General features: G+C 52.3%; 2 protein-coding genes across 2 annotated transcripts; both read right to left on the bottom strand.

Moving 5' to 3' along the window:
- Window positions 1-576: 576 nt before the first annotated feature.
- Window positions 577-13,698, bottom strand: LOC134562292 (decreased expression in renal and prostate cancer protein-like). The gene is made up of 5 exons (XM_063419678.1): window positions 13,507-13,698; window positions 8,129-8,135; window positions 7,453-8,032; window positions 2,783-2,858; window positions 577-2,408 (listed from the first exon to the last, which is right to left on the bottom strand). The coding sequence occupies exons 1-5, from the start codon at window positions 13,696-13,698 to the stop codon at window positions 2,376-2,378; spliced, it is 888 nt and encodes a 295-aa protein (XP_063275748.1). The 3' UTR covers window positions 577-2,375.
- A 5,400-nt stretch (window positions 13,699-19,098) lies between these two features.
- Window positions 19,099-21,218, bottom strand: LOC134562384 (zinc finger protein with KRAB and SCAN domains 1-like). The gene is made up of 2 exons (XM_063419761.1): window positions 21,144-21,218; window positions 19,099-19,772 (listed from the first exon to the last, which is right to left on the bottom strand). Exons 1-2 carry the CDS (start codon window positions 21,196-21,198, stop codon window positions 19,099-19,101), a joined length of 729 nt encoding a protein of 242 aa, XP_063275831.1. The 5' UTR covers window positions 21,199-21,218.
- Window positions 21,219-21,530: the final 312 nt, after the last annotated feature.

Raw genomic sequence — 21,530 nt, 5'->3', positions numbered from 1 at the left:
TCCTGCGTTATTCTTCCTAACTCAGCCATCCTCACTCTAACTACTCACTGGCTTTTCCTGCAGTAAACTCCCACTGTAGGTGTCTTTGCAGACTCTGACTGCTGGGTATTTCCTGCTAGAATATGACTACAAGTGTTTCCTTGCAGCCTCTGGCAGTAGGCTTTCACCTAGCTCACCTCTGACTGCAGGCTCCAGCTGCAAGGTCCAGCTGCAGCCCCAGACTGAGCACACAGCACATTCCTCACAGCAGCAAGTCTCTCCCTCTCTCTCCTTGACTGATTTGGTCAGTCCTCTAGTCTTTCCAAAGCATTCCTTCAGTACTTGGACAGTTCTGTCTTCCTCAGGCTCTTCTCCTCACCCGCAAACCCATCCTTTTCTCTCTCTCAAAACACAGCTGTGACTTCTCAGGGGTGAGGTCTTCTGTAATTCTTTCTCCTAAAAATAGATCAGTCATAATGATCTGAAAAAGGTGAGATAACATTTTAAAATGGGTGGGGTTTTTAAATTTTTTGGGGGATTGGCTAACTGTAATGTAATAAATAGTTTTCCTTATATTTAATTTTGTAAATTTGGATATTTTGGGGTTTTTTTTTAATATGACAGATACTTTGGTTTTGTTAAAAGAGTTTAATGATACTAATGATTTTTATAGTTTTAACATTGATGTAAAATTTAAGGTTTGTAGTTTTGGTAGGTTGGGTAGGGGATGTAGGGTATGAATTGTAGGGGGTTTTGTGTGGTTTATGTTTGTGTGTTTGTTTTTTTATTTGCGGAATTGTTAGTGTGTTCTTGTGTGTGATATGGTTTTACGATTTTTGTTGGAATTTATTTAGTATTTGTACTGTAGCCATGGGTTTTCATCATTTTGCCAGTGATCTCTTAAATATTGTCACTGATTCTATGTTGCTGATGTCACACAGAGGTTAGACTGAGCTCTGTTAAAGGCAATTGGCAATGCACAATTATTGGCCTACTAAAAACTTTGTTGCATACCCTTGAAGCAAGAAATCATCCTTACTACATCCTTCCCATTAGAAGCCATCCTAATCTGCCAGGTTTTATTACAGAGAGCAATGCACGAGCAGATCACCAGCCCACAACCAAACATGCTTGTGCAAGCAAAAGCATCACACACCTTTCTCCACCAAGATGTCAGAGCTTTGCAAAGGCAATTTCTGTTGCTGAGCACAGAGGCTCATACCATAGTCAGTGCCTGTGCTGATTGCCAGGGCCACACTGCACCACTGCAGCTGGGAGTTAATCCCTGTGGTGTAAGAGCTTACAAATCAGGCAGATGAACATCACACACATCCCCGAGTTCGGACATTTCAAATATGGGCATGTGTCAGTTGATACTTTTCCCTCGGCCATGGGGGCATCAGTTCACTCCAGGGAAAGAGGCCGGGATGCCGTTGCACATTGGCGATGAGCCTTTGCTGCTTTGGGTATTCCCCATAACATCCAAACAGGCAATGGACCTGCATGCACATCACAAAAATGAGACAATTCCCACAGCTCTGGTGTGTGTCACACAACACTGGTATTCCCCGTTTACCAGCAGGACAGGCTATTGCAGAGTGTGCACATGGCACTCTAAACCACATTTTAGATAAACAGAAAGAGGGAACATGTGGTGAATCCCCACAGAGAAGAGTAGCAAACACTGTTAATACCTTGAATCACTTAACAGTGCCAGAACAATCCCAGAATACAGTAATTTGAAATAATCTCCTATCACTGCAGGCATCTGGTGATGCTCAGACACCTAAACCTATGGTAAATCTAAAAGATTCTGTCACTAATAAGTGGGCAGGTCCGTGGGACCTCATGACGTGGGGACATGGGTATGTTGTGTTTGTACGGACACAGGAACATGATGGATCCCTGCCAGGTGTGTCTGCCGTGCCCCACATCCTGCTGGGGACCAGAGGCAAGGCCCTTCCACCGATGCCCAGCAGACATCGAGGAGCAAGGATTGAAACTGCATAGAGATCTGGGACTTTTTAGGCTGACAAGTTTATTTAAAAATTTTATCTCTTTAAGGACACAAAGATTTGATACATTCATATCTGAGGAGTTGAGGATTTATCTATTCATGGACGTGAGTCAAAACCCTGAATTAAAACAGATTGTTTTCCCTGTTGATTAGCTTTCCCACTGTTCTAAGGCTGAAATGTTTCTTGTTTATAGAATTAAGATGCAACTTTGTAACTCTCAAGTAATAAGCCTGGAGGTTACCAAGTTGAAGACCTGTATTGTTGGTAATCCCGTTTGACAGCTCCTCCACAGGAATGTTCCATCTTCAGCGCTGTGTGGGATGCATCACTGGCTGGGAGAGGCTGGGCTTGTCAAGTTAGGTAGAATCATCTGTGTCATCATGCTGTCCTGTCATCCTGTCTGCAAGGCACCTGCAGAGGGATGACAAAGAAAACAGCATTTTTTAAAGCAGAAAGGGGGAACTTTGACAGCTGTAGCTGGTCTCCAGCTGCACAGAAAATTTGGCTTAACAGACACCAACTCGATCAGCCCAGCTTGTTAGAAGACAGAAGTGAACAAATTGCCAGGCCTGTCACTGATAGGTCAGATTCTAACTCCAAAAGGGGACCCCAGCCAATCCCTTTGAATCAGGAATGCTCCCATATCATTGGCCTGTGAGCTGGGCAGAGTTAAGACCCTTAACCATATCTACCTGTAAGGGAAATTTGAAGCCCCTGAAAAACGGGGTGCCCAACAATAAAATTCAGCTGTTGCTGCATGATCTTGGTGTGTTCTTGTCACTTACCTGTCTCCGAAACTGGGACAGCTGTGGCCCTTGTACCCCACTCTGGAGGGACAACAACTGCAGCTCCTTCCTGAGGCTGTGAGGGGAAACACAAAGGCACTGGCTTCAAGAAACAAAAAAATTGGGAATTGGAAAGGAATCTGACACTGTGGGCAAGTCCTAGTGGGAGTAGATGCAGCTGGAGCAAAACATTCCTTTCTGCTTCTCCTTGCATCAGGGACACAAGCCACAGGGGTGGGAAACTCTCCCCCAGGGCTGGCACCAGCACCCAGGTTCTCCAAATGCCAGCATTGCCCAGGGAAAGGCAGTGACAGGAGGAGACATCACCCAGCCACAGGCACTCCATGCTGACTGGTGCCACCACTGTGCTCCTCACAGAAAACCTCAGCAAGGTGTCAGGAATGAGGATGAGACACAAGGTCATGGACACATGATGCAGATGGCCAAGGGAGAGCAACATGGAAATGCAGAAGTTGAAATCAAGAAAAAATATTTTTTTCTTTCTCCTGACAACATGCACTGGTGGGGACATTGCCTGCTGATGCAGGGTGACATCAGTGAGAGGCAGATGGTGATATCTCATCCCTCCCAGCTTCTATTCAACCGTGGGCAGAGCTGAGGCCTGTCTGGCTCTGGCCTGATCTCCTGAGCATGACTGCGAGGTGTGGAGGATGGAGCCAGGTTTCTCTGGTGCAGAGTGGCAGCTGTTCTTGGCACGTGCCAGTGCCAGTCCCAGAGCAACCAGCAGGGTTTGCCCAGCCCTGCCTGCTTGGGGCAGCCAGGCACTGCAGGTGCTTGCAGTGCTGAGGGTGAGCTGTGCAAGAAAACATCCCCCTGGGGTGGCCACGGCGCTCAGGGGGCTTGGGGGGCGTCCTTCTTCAGCAGCCTGGCCATTCCTTCCTCTCCTCTCCTGCAGTCTGTGACACCAGCAATGGAGAGCAGCTCCTGATGCTCAGCTCTCCCCATGTGCTGCCAAGGCCAAGAATGGCCACAGAGATGGGTGGCAACTGTGCCATCTGCCAGGACACCTGGGACGACATGGCTTCTGCTCTGCCCTGTGGCCACTGTTTCTGCTGGGACTGCATCCTGCAGTGGGCACAGATAAATCCTGTGTGCCCACTCTGCACAAGAGCAATACAGACTGTCAGGTGTTCTGACGAGGCAGGCGAGTCTCTGGAGATTGTCATCCCATCCCCTGAGGAGCTGCCAGCAGCCATGAGCATGCAGGGAGAGCTCCTGGTGGCCAGGGCGAGGACAGTCCCCGTGCCCCTGGGCCAGCCCATCCCTCTTCTCCTCAAGAGCCACCAGCCCGAGCTGTCGGCGGTGTTCTGCCTGAGCTCTGGGCACAGCTTTTCCCTTGGCAATGGGAACTTCTGGAGCCTGTGTGGGCTTGGCTGCACCAAAGGATGGAGGCCATGTATGGGGAGCGGTGGTGGCTGGCAGAGAGCTGCATCCTGTGCGTGCTCTGCGTGTGTGGGCCAGACCCGGAGATCGTGATCCAGAGTTTGCAGGCAGTCCTGGAGGAACACACAGTGCCACTGGCCCAGGACACCATCGACAGCGTTGTGAGACACTGCAGCTCAGAGGCCCAGAGGCTGCTGCGCTCTCACGCTGCTGCAGATGAGGACTGTGGGAAACACTAAAAGGAAAAAGGATTTTAGGAGCTGAAAAAGCAGACCTCAGATAGAAGAAGCTGAGAATTTGGACTCTTCTGCAACTGAAGAATTTGAAACTAGAGAAGATACAGTATTCTAACAAGGACATGGGAAACAAAGGTTGAGTTTTTAGATTGGGCTTGAATAAATCTTAACACTGCAGAAATGTATGCCTGACAAGAGAGGAAAAGGTCTTAAGCTTAATAAGTGTATTGTGTATTGTTAATAGAGAAGCATACAAGCGAGCACTGTTTGAAGCAGGTGTACATGTGCTATAATTGATTGGCTAAAGCAACTGTCTGTAAGCTTTAGCAGTATACTACTGGCTGAAAAATTTATAAGATGCTTTGTAACAAAAAAAAAAATAGGGTCTGTCACGGGCAGGCTGTGTGCTGTTGCTTTTTCCCAGTTGTCTCAACCCCTGTCATGAGACTGATGCTTCATTAAAGATTGAGAACAGCTACCTCAGCAGTCCCGTCCTGTTCCTGCCTGAGCCGACACAGAGGAGGAGAGCCAAGAAGCCAGCAGCAGCTCCAGCTCCTCCACATCCAGCTCCAGCTCCTCCAGCCCCAAGAACCTGAGCTCCAGCTGCTCCAGCTCTCAGATGGGGACTGCAGCCAGCAGCAGCCCTGCAGTGTCCATGGAGGAGGACGAAGGTGCCACAGGAGAGGCTGCTCAGCCCAGAGGTCACAGCCACCCCCCAAGTGTCCCCATGTCTGCAGGGCAGGAGCAGCCCCAGGAGGAGCCAAAGCAGCAGGCGGTGATGTTGGCAGGTTCATCTGCCCAGAGCAGCAGGTCCAGATCCCCTGATCCTCAGTGTCCCCCAAAGAGAAGGGCCCCTGAGCCCCAGGACTCTGCCCCCACCTGCAAAAGGTCCCCCAGCTGGCAAAACTAAAGGCCTCTTGTAACCCTTTATTTAAGAAAAATGAAATCAATTCTTACTTTCCTCACACAGTCTCTGGGCACTGCCTCCTCAGCCTTCTGGCTGCTGAGCAGGGACAAGGAGGCAATGAGACCCCAGGCCTGAAAGGGTCACTTGTCCCCTCCTGGCCTCAGGCCCAGCAGCCACGGCCAAAGTGCTGCAGGAGTTGGCCCTGTCAGGGCCTTTCAGCTGCTGCCCATCCCTGTGCCCTGTGCAGCCCAGGCTGTCCTACGGTGTCCATGCCCTGTGCCTCTGTCCCTGCAGGCTGTCCTCATCCCCCGGCTGCCCCACCTGGCTGGCCCCTTCCTTTGCTGACAGCTCTGCGTCCTGCCTGCCTCTGCCTGGGCACACAGAGCCTTGGGCTGCTCCAGACTCCTTCTGGGGGATGTGCTGCACCACAGCCCTGCCCTGGCAGGGAAATTCCTTTCTCCTGGTGTCCAGTCTGGGCCTCCCCAGCTGCCCTTTGCATTAATCTTTTCTTTCTCTGCCTGTTTTCTACTACGTCAAAAGGATCCACCATCTCTGAAACCACCCTTCAATCCCTGCCAGGGCTCTCCTCTGCTCTCCTCAGTCTCCCCTCCACTCTGCACAGAGCTCCTTTGTCCATTTACAGTGGTCAAGTGCTTGAGGCCAAGAGTGCCCGGACAAGAGGGACAGTTCTTTTCCATGGAATGAAACCACAGAACCCCAGTACTGAAAGGTGAAAGGTGCTCACCACCAGCCAAGGTCAGCCAGACTTGTTTGTCTTGGCAGCTTTTGTCTGAGAGCAGTCCTTGGGTAGATGGAATTTTGCAGGCTAAATTCCAATTTTGGCCATGGGCACCTGGAGGAGAAGGATGGTTTTTTTCTACAGGAAGAAAAGCACAGCCCCAGTGTTTCAATGCAGCTGAGAGCAGGATCTCAGGAAGCCAAGGGAAGCTAGACTTGTCAGTCCTGGCAGATTTTATCTGGGAGCTATACTTGGATCTATGGATTTTTGGAGGTAGATTCCCAATTTTGGCCATGGACTCCTGGCCTTGAAAGATTTTTTTTTCCCATGGGAAGAAAAGCAAAGCCCCCCAGTGTTTCAAAGACAGATGCAAGGTGGCCCCAAGAGGCCAAGGCCAGCCAGAGCTGCCTGTCCTGGCAAGTTTCATATGGGAACAATCCTTGGATATACAGAAACTTGGAGGTGCAATCCCAGTTTGGGCCATTTGTGCCTGGAGGAGAAGAACAGTTCCATGCCATAGGAAGGAAAGCACAGAGCCCCAGTGCTCCAGGGGCAGAGGAGAAGCAGCTCTTGCCATGCCAAGGTCAGCCAGACCCCTGTAATGGTTTTAAATTCAAAACTGGACAGAAACACCAAATAATGTAGAGGTTTAAATATTTTCTTACTGTGAAAATAAGATTAGGAGAAAAGGCAAAACAGGCTCAACGTAAAGATAAAAAAAAATATTAACACACACTAAAAGAAAGAGGGAAAAAATTTAAATGAAAGCTTTCAAAGCACTCTCACCACCTCCACCAATGGTTTACTTTCTCACATAGAACATAAAGAGACAAAACTTGTAGTTTTCAGTCAGTTTCACCGTTCAAATATAATCTTTCATCAGTTCTTTTAGGAAAGGAGTCTGTCTTACAACCTTCTATGGAATTTCTCCACTAACAACATAAAAGTTGTCTTGTGGATCTCATCTCTCACAAAGACAGCCGCCCAAGAACCTGCCTTTGTGAGCTCCTTCCCAATAGCAGCTTTCCCAACACTGCATATGGGCCACATCTGCTTATTAGGGGTACTGTTTAAGGATGCCTTTTCTAGTATAAAACAAAGATTCTCTTCTATTTCCAAAACCATCTTCATCTCAATAACTAAAAAAAAATCTTCTTTTCCTTAGGAGCAAAGAGCTTCCTATCACTTTTAACTAGAGCTTTTATTGCCCCCAACAGCATTCCTATGTCTCAAGAAAAATGTCCATTATCCATAGTTTACTAGAGACATCCAGCAAAATTAGCCCACTCCTCCTTTGTTCCAAACAGTCTTTTCACCCACTCTTCACTGACTTGAAGTTTCATGCTATGTCCCTTTATAGTCCAATCACTTTGTCTGTTCTCACCTCAGGAAGGGCTGGTGCTCTGGGAGTTCCATTTGCTGGCAGGAAAGAGTTGAAGCTTGCCCAGGCCTGCGGTGCTCGTGTGGTTCTTGCCGGGCGGCAGCTGCAAAGATCTCAAAGCCCTGCCGGGAGAGGAGGCGGGTGGATGCTTTCTTACCCACCCCTCGATCTGATCCAGCCTGCGGCCAACCCTGCGGAGCCAGAGCCCCCCGTGTCCCCCGCCGGCAGCCGGGAGAGAAGAGGAGCTGGGCTCGGCTGCCCGGGCCGCTCCCCGCGGCAGCCGGGAGAGAAGAGGAGCTGGGCTCGGCTGCCCGGGCCGCTCCCTGCGGCAGCCGGGAGAGAAGAGGAGCTGGGCTCGGCTGCCCGGGCCGCTCCCTGCGGCAGCCGGGAGAGAAGAGGAGCTGGGCTCGGCTGCCCGGGCCGCTCCCTGCGGCAGCCGGGAGAGAAGAGGAGCTGGGCTCGGCTGCCCGGGCCGCTCCCTGCGGCAGCCGGGAGAGAAGAGGAGCTGGGCTCGGCTGCCCGGGCCGCTCCCTGCGGCAGCCGGGAGAGAAGAGGAGCTGGGCTCGGCTGCCCGGGCCGCTCCCTGCGGCAGCGGCTCACAGAGACCCGGCTGGGCCGGGCCCGGCCGCCCAAGGCGGAGCGGGCCTAAGCCGGGCCCTGCCATGGCCCACGACGTTACCTGGCGGCTCACCGGGAGAAAAGAGAGGGAGAGCTCCAACAAAGCCTCAGTTTTATATGGCTATTACCAAAAGTCGCATTCTGTTTTCTCAGTGGTCAAACCACATGGCAATAGTCAAGAACTGGCGCTTGATAAGTCCTTGGCTTTTCTAAAGAAATCCAAGGTCCTGACAGGGCAATAGTCCGTATTGTTCTTTAACTAAAAAACCAAACTGTGGGTTATAAATACTCAGCCAGTTCCCAATTAATAAAATAATTTTTATTAATTAAAGATTTAACAAACAGAAATTTCGGACAAGCCAGCAATCAGAAGTTCAGTGTCGAGTCCCGGGATCGGCACTGGGTGAACCTTAACTACGGTAGTTCCCCCTGTTCACGTATTTAGTCCATTTACGTGTCCCCTTTTGTACAGTTTATTTTGCCTGTGGCCCCCATAGTTCTTTGTCCCCTTTCTTTTCCTTCATATTCATATGAGTCTCTTTCTGCTGTCCGGTCTGCTTCCGAGGGAAAGATTAATAATAAGTCTGTTTCTCAGAAAGCCTGAATGGGAAGATGAAATTGTGAATGGAGAGGCGTCTTTCCAATATTGCTGCCAGATCCATATCCTTCATGATGGCTGGGCACTTCACAGTTCCACCACCCAGAAGGGATGATCTGCTCTCAGCCCACCTTCCTTTCTGTTGTTAATTGTGGTATTTCTCGCATTTCCAGCAAGGGTATTGTCCACCCTGGAATCCTGGCAGGAGCTGTTGTTCATCCTAAAGTGCATTTGCTACAAGCCTGGGATTGCTTGCTTCATTTATTTTTAAAATATATCTTACATCATATTTTATATACACTATGACACGAATTATCCCAGGTTATTTATCACACTGCGTTAACCCATAATACCTGGACAGAGGTGCTTGTGTGGGGCTGATTGCCCCTGCCATTTACCTTTCTTTTGCACAGCTGTTTCTCAGAAAACAGTTGGCTTTTGAGACTCCCCTGAGCATTCAGGTGAGTCCAGGAGATGTGGCACTGGGCCGGTAAGTGGGTTTGGATGGTCTTGGCTGTTGGTGTTGCTCTGTTTCCTGGTGCTCCTCTTTGTGCTGGAGCTATTTGCTCTTCTCCAAAGCAATCCTGGGCATGCTGCTTTTGTGGAAGGCACAAAAACTCAAGGGAAAAATGTGCTTGAAATGTGCTGTTCTGGAGAAATGCAATCACTGAGAATTTTCTGCTGGAAACTGCTTGTGAACAAAGATGGAGCCTGAATTAGGGATCTGCTCTTGTGGGGCTTCCATTCACTGACACAAAGATCTCTGTGCTTCTCCAGAGCATTGTCACCCCACAGGAACATGTCACTTCAGGAATCTCCTGGCAGGGCAGGGAGGGTGGATTTGACATCACAGCTGCATGGCTGGGAAAAACATCAAGGCAAGTTCTCCTTTTCTGTCCAGGAAAGCCTGGGTGTCTGCCAGCTGTATTCCACAAGCAGGAAATCAATTGCTGAGGGATTTCTGCTGAGGGATTTGTGCTTTATGAAATTCATGCCGGGGGCAGAGGAGGACTGGGGAGCTGGAAACGATAGCGCTGTCTTCCTCCCCTCTGCTGCTTAAATTGTTCATAGTGATTTAATAAGCATCACGGTTCTTCCCTGCAGCACACACAGGCATGTGGCATTATATTATCTTTATTAGGGCCTCTCTTTGGAATTTCTTTGCTGTATTTCCTTCTCTGCAGGCTTGGTCCAAAGCTCAGAGAAGTTGGTGTGAAAACGACTTTGTGCTGTCAAATTTCTCTGTGTTGAGCTAGCACCAAATTCATGCAACTATATGCGAAAGAAATACTAAGGACAAATGACATAATTTAAGGAAGGAAATACTCTTGGCTTTGGCACTTTATGTGCACAAATGCACACCAGGAGAGGAAGAGCAAATGAGATCCAAGCTCCCAGTACTTGCAGAAGAATGAATGGAAATAAGTTCCTGTTCAGGCTAGAAATTCGGAGAAAATCTGCACCCATCAGGAGTGTGTTGACATGGAGCAGCTGCCTAGTGACAACAGACAGATGGAGAAGTGAAACCCCAATGAAAGGCTTTGAATGTGGAGTCTTTTGGATGTTGGGGTCTTTAGAAGCAGATCTTGTGGTACCCATGGGCGATGCAGGCGGCTTCCCAAGGGAGCATCCCAGAGCCATGCCAGGGACCTGCTGCCCTGGGCCTGCAGAGTGATTTGGGTTGTGCCTGATGGCTCAGCTGAGCTTGGGGAATGCCTCAACGGAGTCTTTTTATTTGAATGGTATGTGAGTCAAATGGAGTTTCTCCTCTGAGGGATGGAGTCTTGAGTTCTGACAGGTTTAGCTTGAACATTTCTTTAATCTGTCCCCCACCCCAAAAACCCCCAGCAGATCCCCTGCTCCTCCCACTCTGTGTCTGCCACAGCTGTGATCCTCTGAGCTTTTTCCTTCAAGTACAAGAACTGGAAATTGCCTGGGGTTTTGTTGCCTCTTGGTAACAAATTGTGCAGCTCAGGGGGAAAGAGACTTCTTCAGTTTGCTGCAACAAAGTGTTTTGTCCCTTTTTGTGAAGAACTAGGAAGAAACACTTCTTTTGAAGCTGAGGGAGCCAGATTCGATTCCCTTATCATTTGGAGCAAAATAATCAAGTTATTTATGTTGAAAGTAAGACAAAACATTGCTTCAGGATTATTGGGGTGTTTGTCAGAAATCTTTGTAGCAGAACATTCTTGGTTACATTCTTTTTAGAATCCTGAAAGCATTGTTGCTAAAACAATCTTTATCTCCTGTCTTCTGTCATAAAATGTTGAACAGAGAAAATGGAAAGGAGCAGACATTTGTGTATGTTTGCTGTGTTTTAAAACGTCTTAAAGAAGGGTCAGCTTGATGCATGGTAGTTTGGAAATTGGATTAGTAGCACCTATTTCATCCCACCAGAAAGGTAGAATTTAAGATTTCCAAGAACAGAAACACTGGGTGTGTAAGAGCTGTTTTGCACCCCTCACACTCTGCCACCTCAACACTTGGATTTGCTGCTCCCAAGCAAAAACATCCCACATCTCTGCAGGCCCTTTCCATGCAGGAATGAATTGGAAAAGGCTGCCAGCCCCTGGGGATGTGATGAGATGAATTTTCCACATCAGCCCTTTCTTCCTGTGGTATTTCCTCTTGCTGGGAGATGATGTGCTGGAATACCTTTGACAGGCATTTGTTTCTGAGTGAATTATTCGGGATTTTTCTGCATTTTGTCTCATCAGTGCCTGCAGCTGCTGATCTTGTTGCAAACATTGAAAACCTCTTCAGCTTCTCTCATTAGACCTAAATTTGATTACTGCTTTGATTGCACATCTCTTTCATGCAGGCTTTTCCTCTCTCCTTGGCTGGACTTGGCAGGCCTGAGAAGAGAAACCTTGGTGAGCCTTGGGACAGTTCCCATCATCTATCCCTGCTCCTCATGCTGCTTTGAAGGATCTTGGCAATGTGGGCATGAGGGCAGCTGGGGGGAATTTAGTGAGAGGAGAAGTGAGGCACAGAGGCCAAAGTGTCAATGCAGAGGCTGGGTTCCCCCAGTTTTGAGTGCTGTGGGGATTTGGGCCATGCAAACTGCTGGTTTTTTCTGTCCATGGCTGATGCCTTCTGTGTATCTCCTCCTGAATTTCCTGTGCACCAGGGCTGGGGCTGGAGCTGCAGGCACACCAAGTGCCCAGAAGCTGTGTGGGACCCAGTGGGAATCATTTCTTTGCTGCTTTGGATGAAAAGTTGTGACATGAAGCCCAGTGTCAGGGAGGTGGCACGTTGGTGCTGGGTCAGAGCCCACACACTGTGTGTGGAGACAGCTCAGGAGAAGATGACGAAGAAGCAGGATGAAATGCCATGTGCCACTGAGCCCTCTCAGAAACTGCTTGGAGTGAAGTCTGTGAAGTGACGGGAAGAGCTGGATAGAAGGGACAGCTCTGAGAGGTGTGTGGTTATCTTGGTTAAAAAGACAGATATCTGTCAGGGAAAACTGAAGTTTCTCTTGGAATAGAGAATGTAAAAAAGCCTCCCCTCCCTCCAAATTACAATTCTGCAATTAGAAGCTTTCAGGCAAAAATATGGGAATAGGGATAACAGTTCCTTACTCGGAATAGTAAAAAAAACAACAACAACAACAGCCCCCCCCCCCCCCCCCCCATGATAACAGTAGTACAAAAAAACAAACAAGCAAACAAAGAAAAGTCCTAGAAAACCCTGACAGAGTCAGAGATATGACCTGACACCCTGTTGTCAGGGCGTTGGAAGTCCAAATACGTCTTCCTGGAGTAACAGAAGGTTTGCTGTGGAGTAGAGGTGATCCTGTAGAGCAAAGGGTCCAGTGCTGGTGAGATGGGTCCAGTCTCCCTCCGAGAATTCCGCACAAAACCAGCTCCATCAGTGTTTGGGATTGCAGGTTTTATGCTGGTGGAAAGGCTTTGGCTCATCCCACTGGGTGCAGCATCTCACAATGGAATGAACTAATGTTGTCGGTGATGGGAGAGGCCTTCAATGGCCCATTGAAAGGTGATGTCCCTTGGAGGAAAAGGCTGGAAGAGGATAGAAAAACAATATGTCCCAACTGGTTTCAACAAATGAGAATAGAATACACATTTTTGGTTACATTTTTCTACCCAAGACAGGAGACCACAACTTTGGAAATGCTGCCTGTGCCCAAAGCAAATGCAAAGAGAAGTGAGTTGTGTAAAACAAAGACTGTTTATTTACAGAAGAACAGCAACAAACATAAACTACAGAACATATTTACATTGTAAGAATATTTGTAACAACAACAATCTATAGAACATATTTACAGAAGAACATATCGAACAAATATATATGAACGTATTTACAGAAGACAAAACCTATAACCTATATCCTAAAACAAACAACAAAGTCAAAAACATATATACAGAAGGGTGGCATCTCTGTCCTGAGATCTCTGTCACACCTGGAAGAAAAGAGAGTGCAAGTCAGGCACGAGGGCTGTTCCATGTGCTCCCAGGCTGGCACAGGCTGGCACAGCGGGTCTCTGCTGCCACAGCTGAGCCTGCCTGGGGCTGGGGGCTGTGCCCCAGCTGGGACGGGGCTTGTGAGGCCCAAAGCAAGCCCAGGGTAGGCCGGGGACGGCCACCAGGATCCAGTGCAGAGGGCACCATGTCCCTGAGCAGGGAACACCCAGCCCAGCCCCAGCCTGGCAGCAGGGGACCCACTCTGCCTGTGGGGAGCACATGCCTGTCCTGCTGCTGGCACGGTCTTCATCCCAACACCATGGGCTCCTCCTCATCTTTGACATCAGCCTCCATGTACTCAATGTCCTCTTCCACATCTACTTCCATTTATTCCTCCTTCTCCTATTCCACATCTACCTCCATTTCTTCCTCTCCAGGCTCATCTCCATCCACTTCCATCTCTTCCTCTCTATCAAACTCCAAATCCACCTCCATGTCTTCCACCGTATCCTCGTCCACATCCACATCCACATCCATTTCTTCCACTCTCATCTCTTCTCCCTCCACTTCCATGTCCTCCTCTCTATCCATCTGCAAATCCACTTCCATCTCCTCCTCTGTCTCTCTCAGAGCCTGCAGAGGTAGCAAAACCTCAGAGTGGGGTCCCTGTCCCACACCATGCCCACAGAGCTGAAGCCAAGCCAGGAAGTCCAGGGGTGTCCACCTGCATGGAATGGCACCGTACCTTCGTTAGGACAACCGTGAGCATCCAGCAGCAGAGACGGATGGCCAACTCCAGAAAACAGCCAGCTTTCAGGACTGATGCAGCCTGCAGAGGGTACAAAATGTCAGAGTGGGGTCCCTGTCCCACACCATCCCCACAGAGCTCTAGCCAAGCCAGGAAGTCCAGGGGTGTCCATCTCCATGGAATGACCACCTACCTTCACCAGAACAAAAGCGAGCATCTTGCAGGAATGGATGGCACAATCCAGCAATCCAGGGAGCTTGGGGCCTGATGGGGTCTCAGGGAGCAGGGGACAAGCAGGGGGAGAGGAGTGCTCCTGGAGCAGGGTGAAGGCTGGGCTGACACAACGGCCAGTGGTTGTGTTGTGCTCTTTGCCGGATGCTGCCAGTTCCACTTGGAACATGGACTGTGACATCACAGCTCCCAGGAGTGCAGGGGGGATCCAAAGTGGACACTGGCAACCAGAGAATGATGGAAGCCCTGAGCAGATTGGCTTGGAAGAGACCCTGAAGATCATCTTGATCCAACCTGAACAATCTTGCCTCAGACCATGTTGCTCAGAGCCCTGTTCCCACCTTGGATGTTGCCAAGGATGGGGCATCCACAGCCTCTGTGCACAGCCTGGCCCGGTGCCTCAGCACCCTCAGTGGAAAAGAACATCTTCCTTCAACTTCCACTCCCAACTCCAATCGCCCTCCTGCAGTGCAAAGCCATCCCCCCCTGCCCTCTCTGCACAGGCCCTGTTGAACACTCTGTGCCCATCTTTGCTGTGGGACCCTCCCAGCCCTGCACAGCTGCACTGAGGCCTCCCCATGGCCCTCTCTTTGCAGGCTGAGCATCCCCAGCCCCACAGGGACAGCAGGCAGGCAGAGCAGTGGCACTCAGGGCTGAGGGGCAGCAAACAGCACCAGGGACTGAGAGATGGCAGCTCCAGAGCCAGCTTTGTCTCTAAATGTACAAAATCAATACCGGTGGAGGGGAAGATGGTGGAACACTGCCTCTGTTCCAACTGGCGAATACTTTCTTTGTTTTTCCTGATTTTTTTTTGTCATTCTGATCCAGGTGTTGCTGTTTGAAAGGAAGCCTTGGCACAAGATCCATTGTCTTGTCCAGTTGTGAAACACTGAGCAGAGTCTGGGCAGGCTGATGATGCAGAGCAAAACCTGCAAATATAGTGCTGATCCTGAGCCTGGGGATGCAGCTAAACCCGGTCAAAAGGAATTTCTGGAAAGTTGAGCCTGGTTTACAGTTTCTGGGGTTTGTCTTCATCAAGACCCTTCATTGCTGACAATCAATCAGACTTTGTCCCCACCCCCTCCCCACCATTTCCCTCATCCCACCCCTGGCACTCTTGTGGATCAGGAACAGTGTGGCCAGCAGGAGCAGGGCAGGGATTCTTCCCCTGTTCTGGGCACTGGTTGAGCAGCACCTCGAGTGCAGTGTCCAGTTCTGGGCCCCCCAATTTAGGAAGGACATGGAGGGGCTGAAGCGTGTCCAGAGAAGGGCAGAAAGGGTGGTGAGGGGTCTGGAACACAAGTCCTGTGAGGAGCAGCTGAAGGAGCTGGGGTTGTTTATCCTGCAGAAGAGGAGGCTCAGGAGAGACAAGGCCGTGTCAGGGCATGGGTTGGAGTTGATGATGTCCAAGGCCTTTTCCAACCTTGCTGATTCTGGGATTCTCTGAAACCACCCTTGCAGCAGTTGCAGGATGAGCCCTGGGCCTCTTCATCAGAAGGTGCAGCAGCCCAGTCCCTCAGCTTCTCCTCACAGCCCCAGAGCCCATCCTGTCAGTCCTGCAGAGCCTCTGCAGCCCCTCCTCATTGCCCAGAGCAGGGAGCCCCACAGCCAGACACAGCAGGCCAGATGTGCCCCCCTGGCCTGTGGTGCCTCTGGCAAGGGAGCAGCAGGAGGCCCTGCAGGAGCCTGCAGACAATTCCTGAAGCACTTGGAGGATGATCCTGCTCCCCAAGACACGTTCCCATGGTGCCAACTCAGGAAAAAAAATGGGCAGTGGAGTCAGAGAGGAAAGGGTAACCAAGGATTGGCTGTTTGCAAGGGAGAGAATAGGGGTGAGCAAGAGGAAGAAATTTGTAGCAGGGAGAATAAGGAAAGCCAAGGTGAAGCAAAGGAAATGCTCAGGGCAGTTTGGGGGTGGCTGCCAGGCAGCCCTGGCTCTGAGCAACAACGTCTGCAGTGGCACAGGAAACTCACAGCTGATGGGAACAAACTTTCTGGCTGACTGCAAAGGCCACCACAAACCTGAGTGGTTTCCCTGCTGCCCCCCAGCCCTTCCTGGCCCCAGGGGCTGATGGCATTTGTGCTCCCTCAGGTTCATCTCCCCACACCAACACCATGGCGGTGCTGACGCCTGCTGTGTGCAGTGCAAACAGGGGCTCCTGAGGCAGTGCTGCCGTGGCTGTGCCTGCAAGGATGCGGCCCCTGTGTGAGCTGGGGGAGAGGCCAGGGCTGCAGAGGGGGGATGTTGTTGGCAGGTGCATGAGGCCGCTCTGGGACGCTGCCCTGGGGTGTCCAGCGCAGTGGGGATGGATCAGGCCCTGCTCTGCTGCTCCTTCCCGTCTCCCCCAGGGACCTTGCAGAGCCCCAGCCATGCTGTTTGCCCCCAGCCTGCCCACGGCCAGCCTGGGGCTGCTGACGGGGCTTTTCTGTGCTGAGCATTGGCCTGGCCGTGTTCTGGAGAGAGCCTGGGCAAGGAGCCTGCAGCCCCCAGGCCCTGGCCTGAGGCGTCAGCGCTGCCCCAGCAGTGCCCATGGCCTGTCCCTGCTGCAGCCCCGGCACTGCCACCCCCAGCCCTGTGCCCGGCCCCGAGAGCACTCAGGCCCTACAGCAACAGCAGGGCCAGGAGGGCAGCGGGGCAGGGCCACGGCAGCAGCACTGGCAACACCAAGTGCTGCTGCTGCTGCTGGGCACAGCTGCTGTGCCAGCACTGATCTGCCCCAGCTCTGCACACAGACATTGCTGCTGCAGCTGCAGAGAAGGGAACCAAAGGGGCATCTCTGCAGAAAACCGGTGGGGGATCCTTTAGTGCCTTTGAAGCCATCAAGAGTGCAGCCCCTCATTGACACAGTCTGTGGCCACAGGGAAAGTGGAGAGAAACAAAATGAGAAATGGCAAAAATAAGACACTTCTTTGTGGACAAGATTTAACAAGTAAAACAAAGAAAAAGAACCTCCAAAATAAACCACCAAGTATCAAAGATGGCTTTTATTAGAAGTAATATCCAGGATTTGGCCAGCAGTTTAATGTTCCTGAAACCATCCAGCCATCAGTCTCCACACTGCAGCCTTGAGCTCCTGGTTCCTCAGGCTGTAGATGAGGGGGTTCAGGGCTGGAAGTACCACTGAGTACAGAACTGACAGGGCCAGATCCAGGGATTGGGAGGAGATGGAGCAGGGCTTCAGGCAGGCAGATTTTGGGGCTCTTGGGTCACTTTCCATGCGGTTTTGGGTTGGTTTTTGTAGTTACTGCCATTATGATCTCAATGGCCCCCAGTATAGATACAGTGGCTCCCAGTTGCCCCTCAGTATAGCCCCAGCTGTTCCCAGTGCTGTCCCCTCCAGTATCATTCCAGGCACCCCCAGTATATCCCAGCTCCCCCCAGCATATGCATTTCCAGTTGCCCCAGCGTGGTTCCAGTTGCTCCCAGCATGATCTCATTCATTCCCAGTATATTCCAGTTGCCTCCAGCACACACCCATCATTCCCAGTCACTCCCAGTAGCCCTCAGTGTGGCACCCGTCACTCCCAGTATTTCCATGTCCGTGCTCCAAGTGCTGCTCCCAGCCCTGATCCGTGGGGATGGGAATGTCCCGCTCCCTTCCCGGGGCAGGGTCACACCTGAGCCAGGTGTGCAGGGCAGGACCTTGCCCGGACCCCAAGGCCTGTCCCACCTGCAGGATCTGCTTCCCCTGGGCCTCTCCCTCCTGCAGCCCCAAGCCCAGCTTGGTGCTAAACAAAGGGGCTGGGCCGGGGTCATCCCCCAGTGGGGGCTGCACACCCCCTCTGCCCCCTCCCCAAATTCCCTCCTGGGGCAGCAGCAGCTGGGACAGGAGCCCTGTGGGGATGGAAAAGGGGGTGACACTGGGATTGGGGGGTCACACACGCTCTGGGAGGGACACACACGGACCCTGAGGACCCCCTCTCACCTCCTGCAGCACCAGGAGGATGAACCCCGACATGGAGCCCCCAACCCCCCCGCACCATCTTGGGGGTGGGGTCTGGTAGCAGCTTTGGGGGTCTGGGAGTGTCACAACTGTCCCTAAACTCCCTCCTTACCCCACAGCCACTTCTGCTCCCCTCAACCACCCCACAGCTCCTGGCCAGGACCCCATTTATACTCCCTGCAGTAGAAATGACCCCAAGAACCACCAAAACCCCTTTCCCTTCCCCCACCAAGATCCACCCAAATTTTCTCCAAGTCACTCAGCCTGACCAGGATTTCAAACCTCCCTCACAGACCCTGCCAAGCCCCCTCCCAGCACCACAAATGTCCCCAAGAGCCACAAAAGCCTCTCCTAGTTTCCCCAGGAGCCCCCAAACACCCTCCCAACTCTTTATTGGACTGACCAGGAGAGGTTGGTGGACAGGAACGTCTCCAGCCAGAAGCATCTCGGGCACTTCAGCAGTGATTTGGGCACTTCAGGGGGCACACCCCACATAGGGACACCCAGGCCAGGGACTGGGGCAACCAACCAGAATTCCTGGAGAGCTGATGGGCCCAGGTGGACACGTTTTGCCCACACACCTAGGAGATTGTAGACACGTCTGGCTGGCCTTGACAGTCCCAGAACGTGCAAATCCTCTAAATTACTCCGTTGGACTAACCCCAAATCCCAGAAAATGGTGCAGCTTTAAAACTCTTTGTTTCATTTCTGTATTTTTACCACATTTTGGGTTGTTTTGATAGGATGAAGATGGAAATTATTTAGACAGAAAAGACCTTCAAGATCATGCAACACTGCTTGATGCCAACAGAGGAACCAATTGGACAGAGTAGATGAGATTGTTTGGGGTGTAAAGTCAACAGATCACTTCTTTCCAAGGAATTCCCAATTTTGATGCAAGTCCTGATGGATGTTCCTGCCCCTGTGTTCATCCAGGTGCCTGTGGAGACCCAGCAGGATGTGAAGACCAGCAGCCAGGTGTTTTCTCAGCATGGACCACTCGACCAGGGCTCTTCCCAACAGGAGTCCTCTGATGGGGGTGGAGTTGGAGCAGCACACGAAGCTCTTCCCACAGTCAGGGCACTCTCAGGGCTTCCCTTGCAGGTGGATCTGTTGGTGTTTGGTCAAGGTAGAGCTGTGAGTGAAGCTCTTTCCACACTGGGGACACTCGTGGGGCCTCTCCGCGGTGTGGATGTGCTGGTGGGCGACGAGGATGGAGTTTTGCTTGAAGCCCTTCCTGCAGCAGAAGGGCCTCTCATCCGTGTGAATCCACTGGTGCACGAGGAGATGGGAGCTGGGGTGAAACCTCTTCCCACACTGGGGACACTCGTGGGGCCTCTCCCCGGTGTAGTTCATGTGGTGTTTGATCAGGTTGGAGCTGTCTCTGCAGTCCCTCCCCACGTTCCCCACGCTCCTGGGGCCGTTCCCTGGTGTGGACCCTCTGGTGGTGGGTGAGGTTGGACCTTGTGCTGAAGCTCTTCCCTCACAGCAAGGACTTGCAGGGCTTCTCCTGTAATGAAGCTGCTCATGGACCACCAGCTCCAAGCTTTGGCTTGATCTCCATCCACCTTCCTGGCACAGGGTGGGTCTTTCCTCCTCGGAGCACCCTGGGATGGGTCTGCAGCCCCTTCTCCTGAGGGATCTCCAGGGCGTTTCCTCCCCATTGGATTCCTGTGCTGTGGAGTCCCTCAAAATGGCCTCTTCCACGAGGTTCTGCCGTGGGGATTTGTCCTGCCTGGTCTCTTTCCTCAGCGCCTTGTCTGGGGGAGGAAGGACAAGGAGAGGATGGGATTTGCCTCCGTGCCAGAGGGAAGGGGAAGGAGATCCCCTCAGTCCATCCCCGGCAGGACGGCGTCGGCAGCGGGGTTGTCCTGCAGCTGGGGCCATGCTGGGCTGGGAGATGGAGCAGGAGAGAGGGGAAAGGGGCAGTGACTTCCTCCTCAACTGCATGGGTGTCTCGGGACATCTTCCTCTTCCTCATAGCCTACTTCTCCATCTTGCAAGGTTTGGGAAATAAGAAATCCTGGTTTGGGGAAAATCAAGGGATGAGCACATTCACTTTGAAGGTCCCTCTGCCCAAGTCCATCTCTACAATGCAGCGGCCTCTGCAGTTCACATAAACCTCCCAAACCCCAAGATTCAGCCCTGAAAATGCCTCCCAGGAGTTCCCCGTCTCTGGTCTCTCCCATCTGGGGTTTTGGTGTCCCCCTATTCCAGCTGCTGGACTCACACTTGCCTTGGGGATCCCCCGTCTACTCAGTCCCTGCCCTCCCCAGGCTGCTGGGAGTCCCAGGAATCCAAGAAGTTCCCCCCTTTACCATCTCCCTACTTAGGGATGCTGGGGGTTTTGGGGGTCCCAGGGTCCCTTTCTCCCCTTATTGTCTGATTTGGGGTGCAGGGGGTCCAAGGAGTCTCCCCGGCCCCTCTCCTGGCTGTTGTAGGTCCCACGAATGGCAGCGCTCCCCCCCCTCTGGGCTCCCCACTTTGGGGTCCTGGGGGTCACAGGGCTCTGCTCCTCCAGGCTGCCTGTGCCTGCAGCTGCCACTGGGACCCCCCAGTGTCCCCCCAAGGGGCATTTTCCACTCAGCTTTGGAGTTCTTCATTCTCCAAACATCGCCCCCCACCCCCCCTCCCAAAAAAACCCACACAACCCAGGGACCCCCCAGGATATCTGGGCTGAGCTTCCCTTCACCATTAACCTGTAAGATGGGTCCAGGGGGGGGGCGGGCGGTTTGTGGGCCTGGTATTTTGGGGCCTTAGAGATTTTTACCTGCTGGTCGCTGCTAACTCCTTTCCCAAGGGAAAAGTTTCTTAGGAAAGTTTCTTCCCAAAACAATCGTGGCAAAACAGCTATCCTTTCCAAAACAATCTCCTCCCGGTGGTGGTTGCCTTTCTGGTTCTCAGAGAGAATCCAACTTGGGTCTCCCACGTGGTAGGCAGGGACTTTTGGCTGCTACGCCACTGAGAAAGGATGGCCGGGAAAGGGGTGCAGGGGTGGTTGGTGCTGGATGAGGGGGTGCAGGGTGGAACCCATGCCCGGGAATGGGGGTGCCCAGGAATGGGGGTTTAGGGGCCCCTCGGTGCTCCGCAATGGGCGATCAGAGAGTCCCGGTGCCGGGGGTCCCCCTCACCTCTCGCCGCCCCCCGGGGCCCCGGGAGCGCCCCCGGCCCCAGCGCTGGAGCCATCGCGCTGCTCCGCTGCGGCCCCGCCCACAGCGCCGGCCCCGCCCCCAGAGCCGCCTCCGGCCCCGCCATTGGCGCCGCTCTTTGCTGCCCGCCAATGGCAGCGCGGGTGTTTAGTGACGTCCCCGCTCTCTGGGCAGATCCCGGCGGCGCAGGGCGGGGCAGGCGGCAGCGAAAGTGCCCGAGGGAGCGCGGGGGGAGGGCAGGGCGGAATTCCAGGGAATTCCCCGGGATCCCCTCCTGGCATCCCCCGGGACCCTCCTCGGCCACGCACTGCGGGACCCCCGGGCCGGGCTGTGCTCAGCTCCCGGGGCCTGCGCTCAAAGCCAGCCTGG

This window comes from Prinia subflava, chromosome 27 (assembly GCF_021018805.1).
Source record: "Prinia subflava isolate CZ2003 ecotype Zambia chromosome 27, Cam_Psub_1.2, whole genome shotgun sequence".
Classification (NCBI taxonomy): domain Eukaryota; kingdom Metazoa; phylum Chordata; class Aves; order Passeriformes; family Cisticolidae; genus Prinia; species Prinia subflava.
Note: the sequence above shows the minus strand (reverse complement) of the source record. Positions and strands in the feature narration are given on the sequence as shown.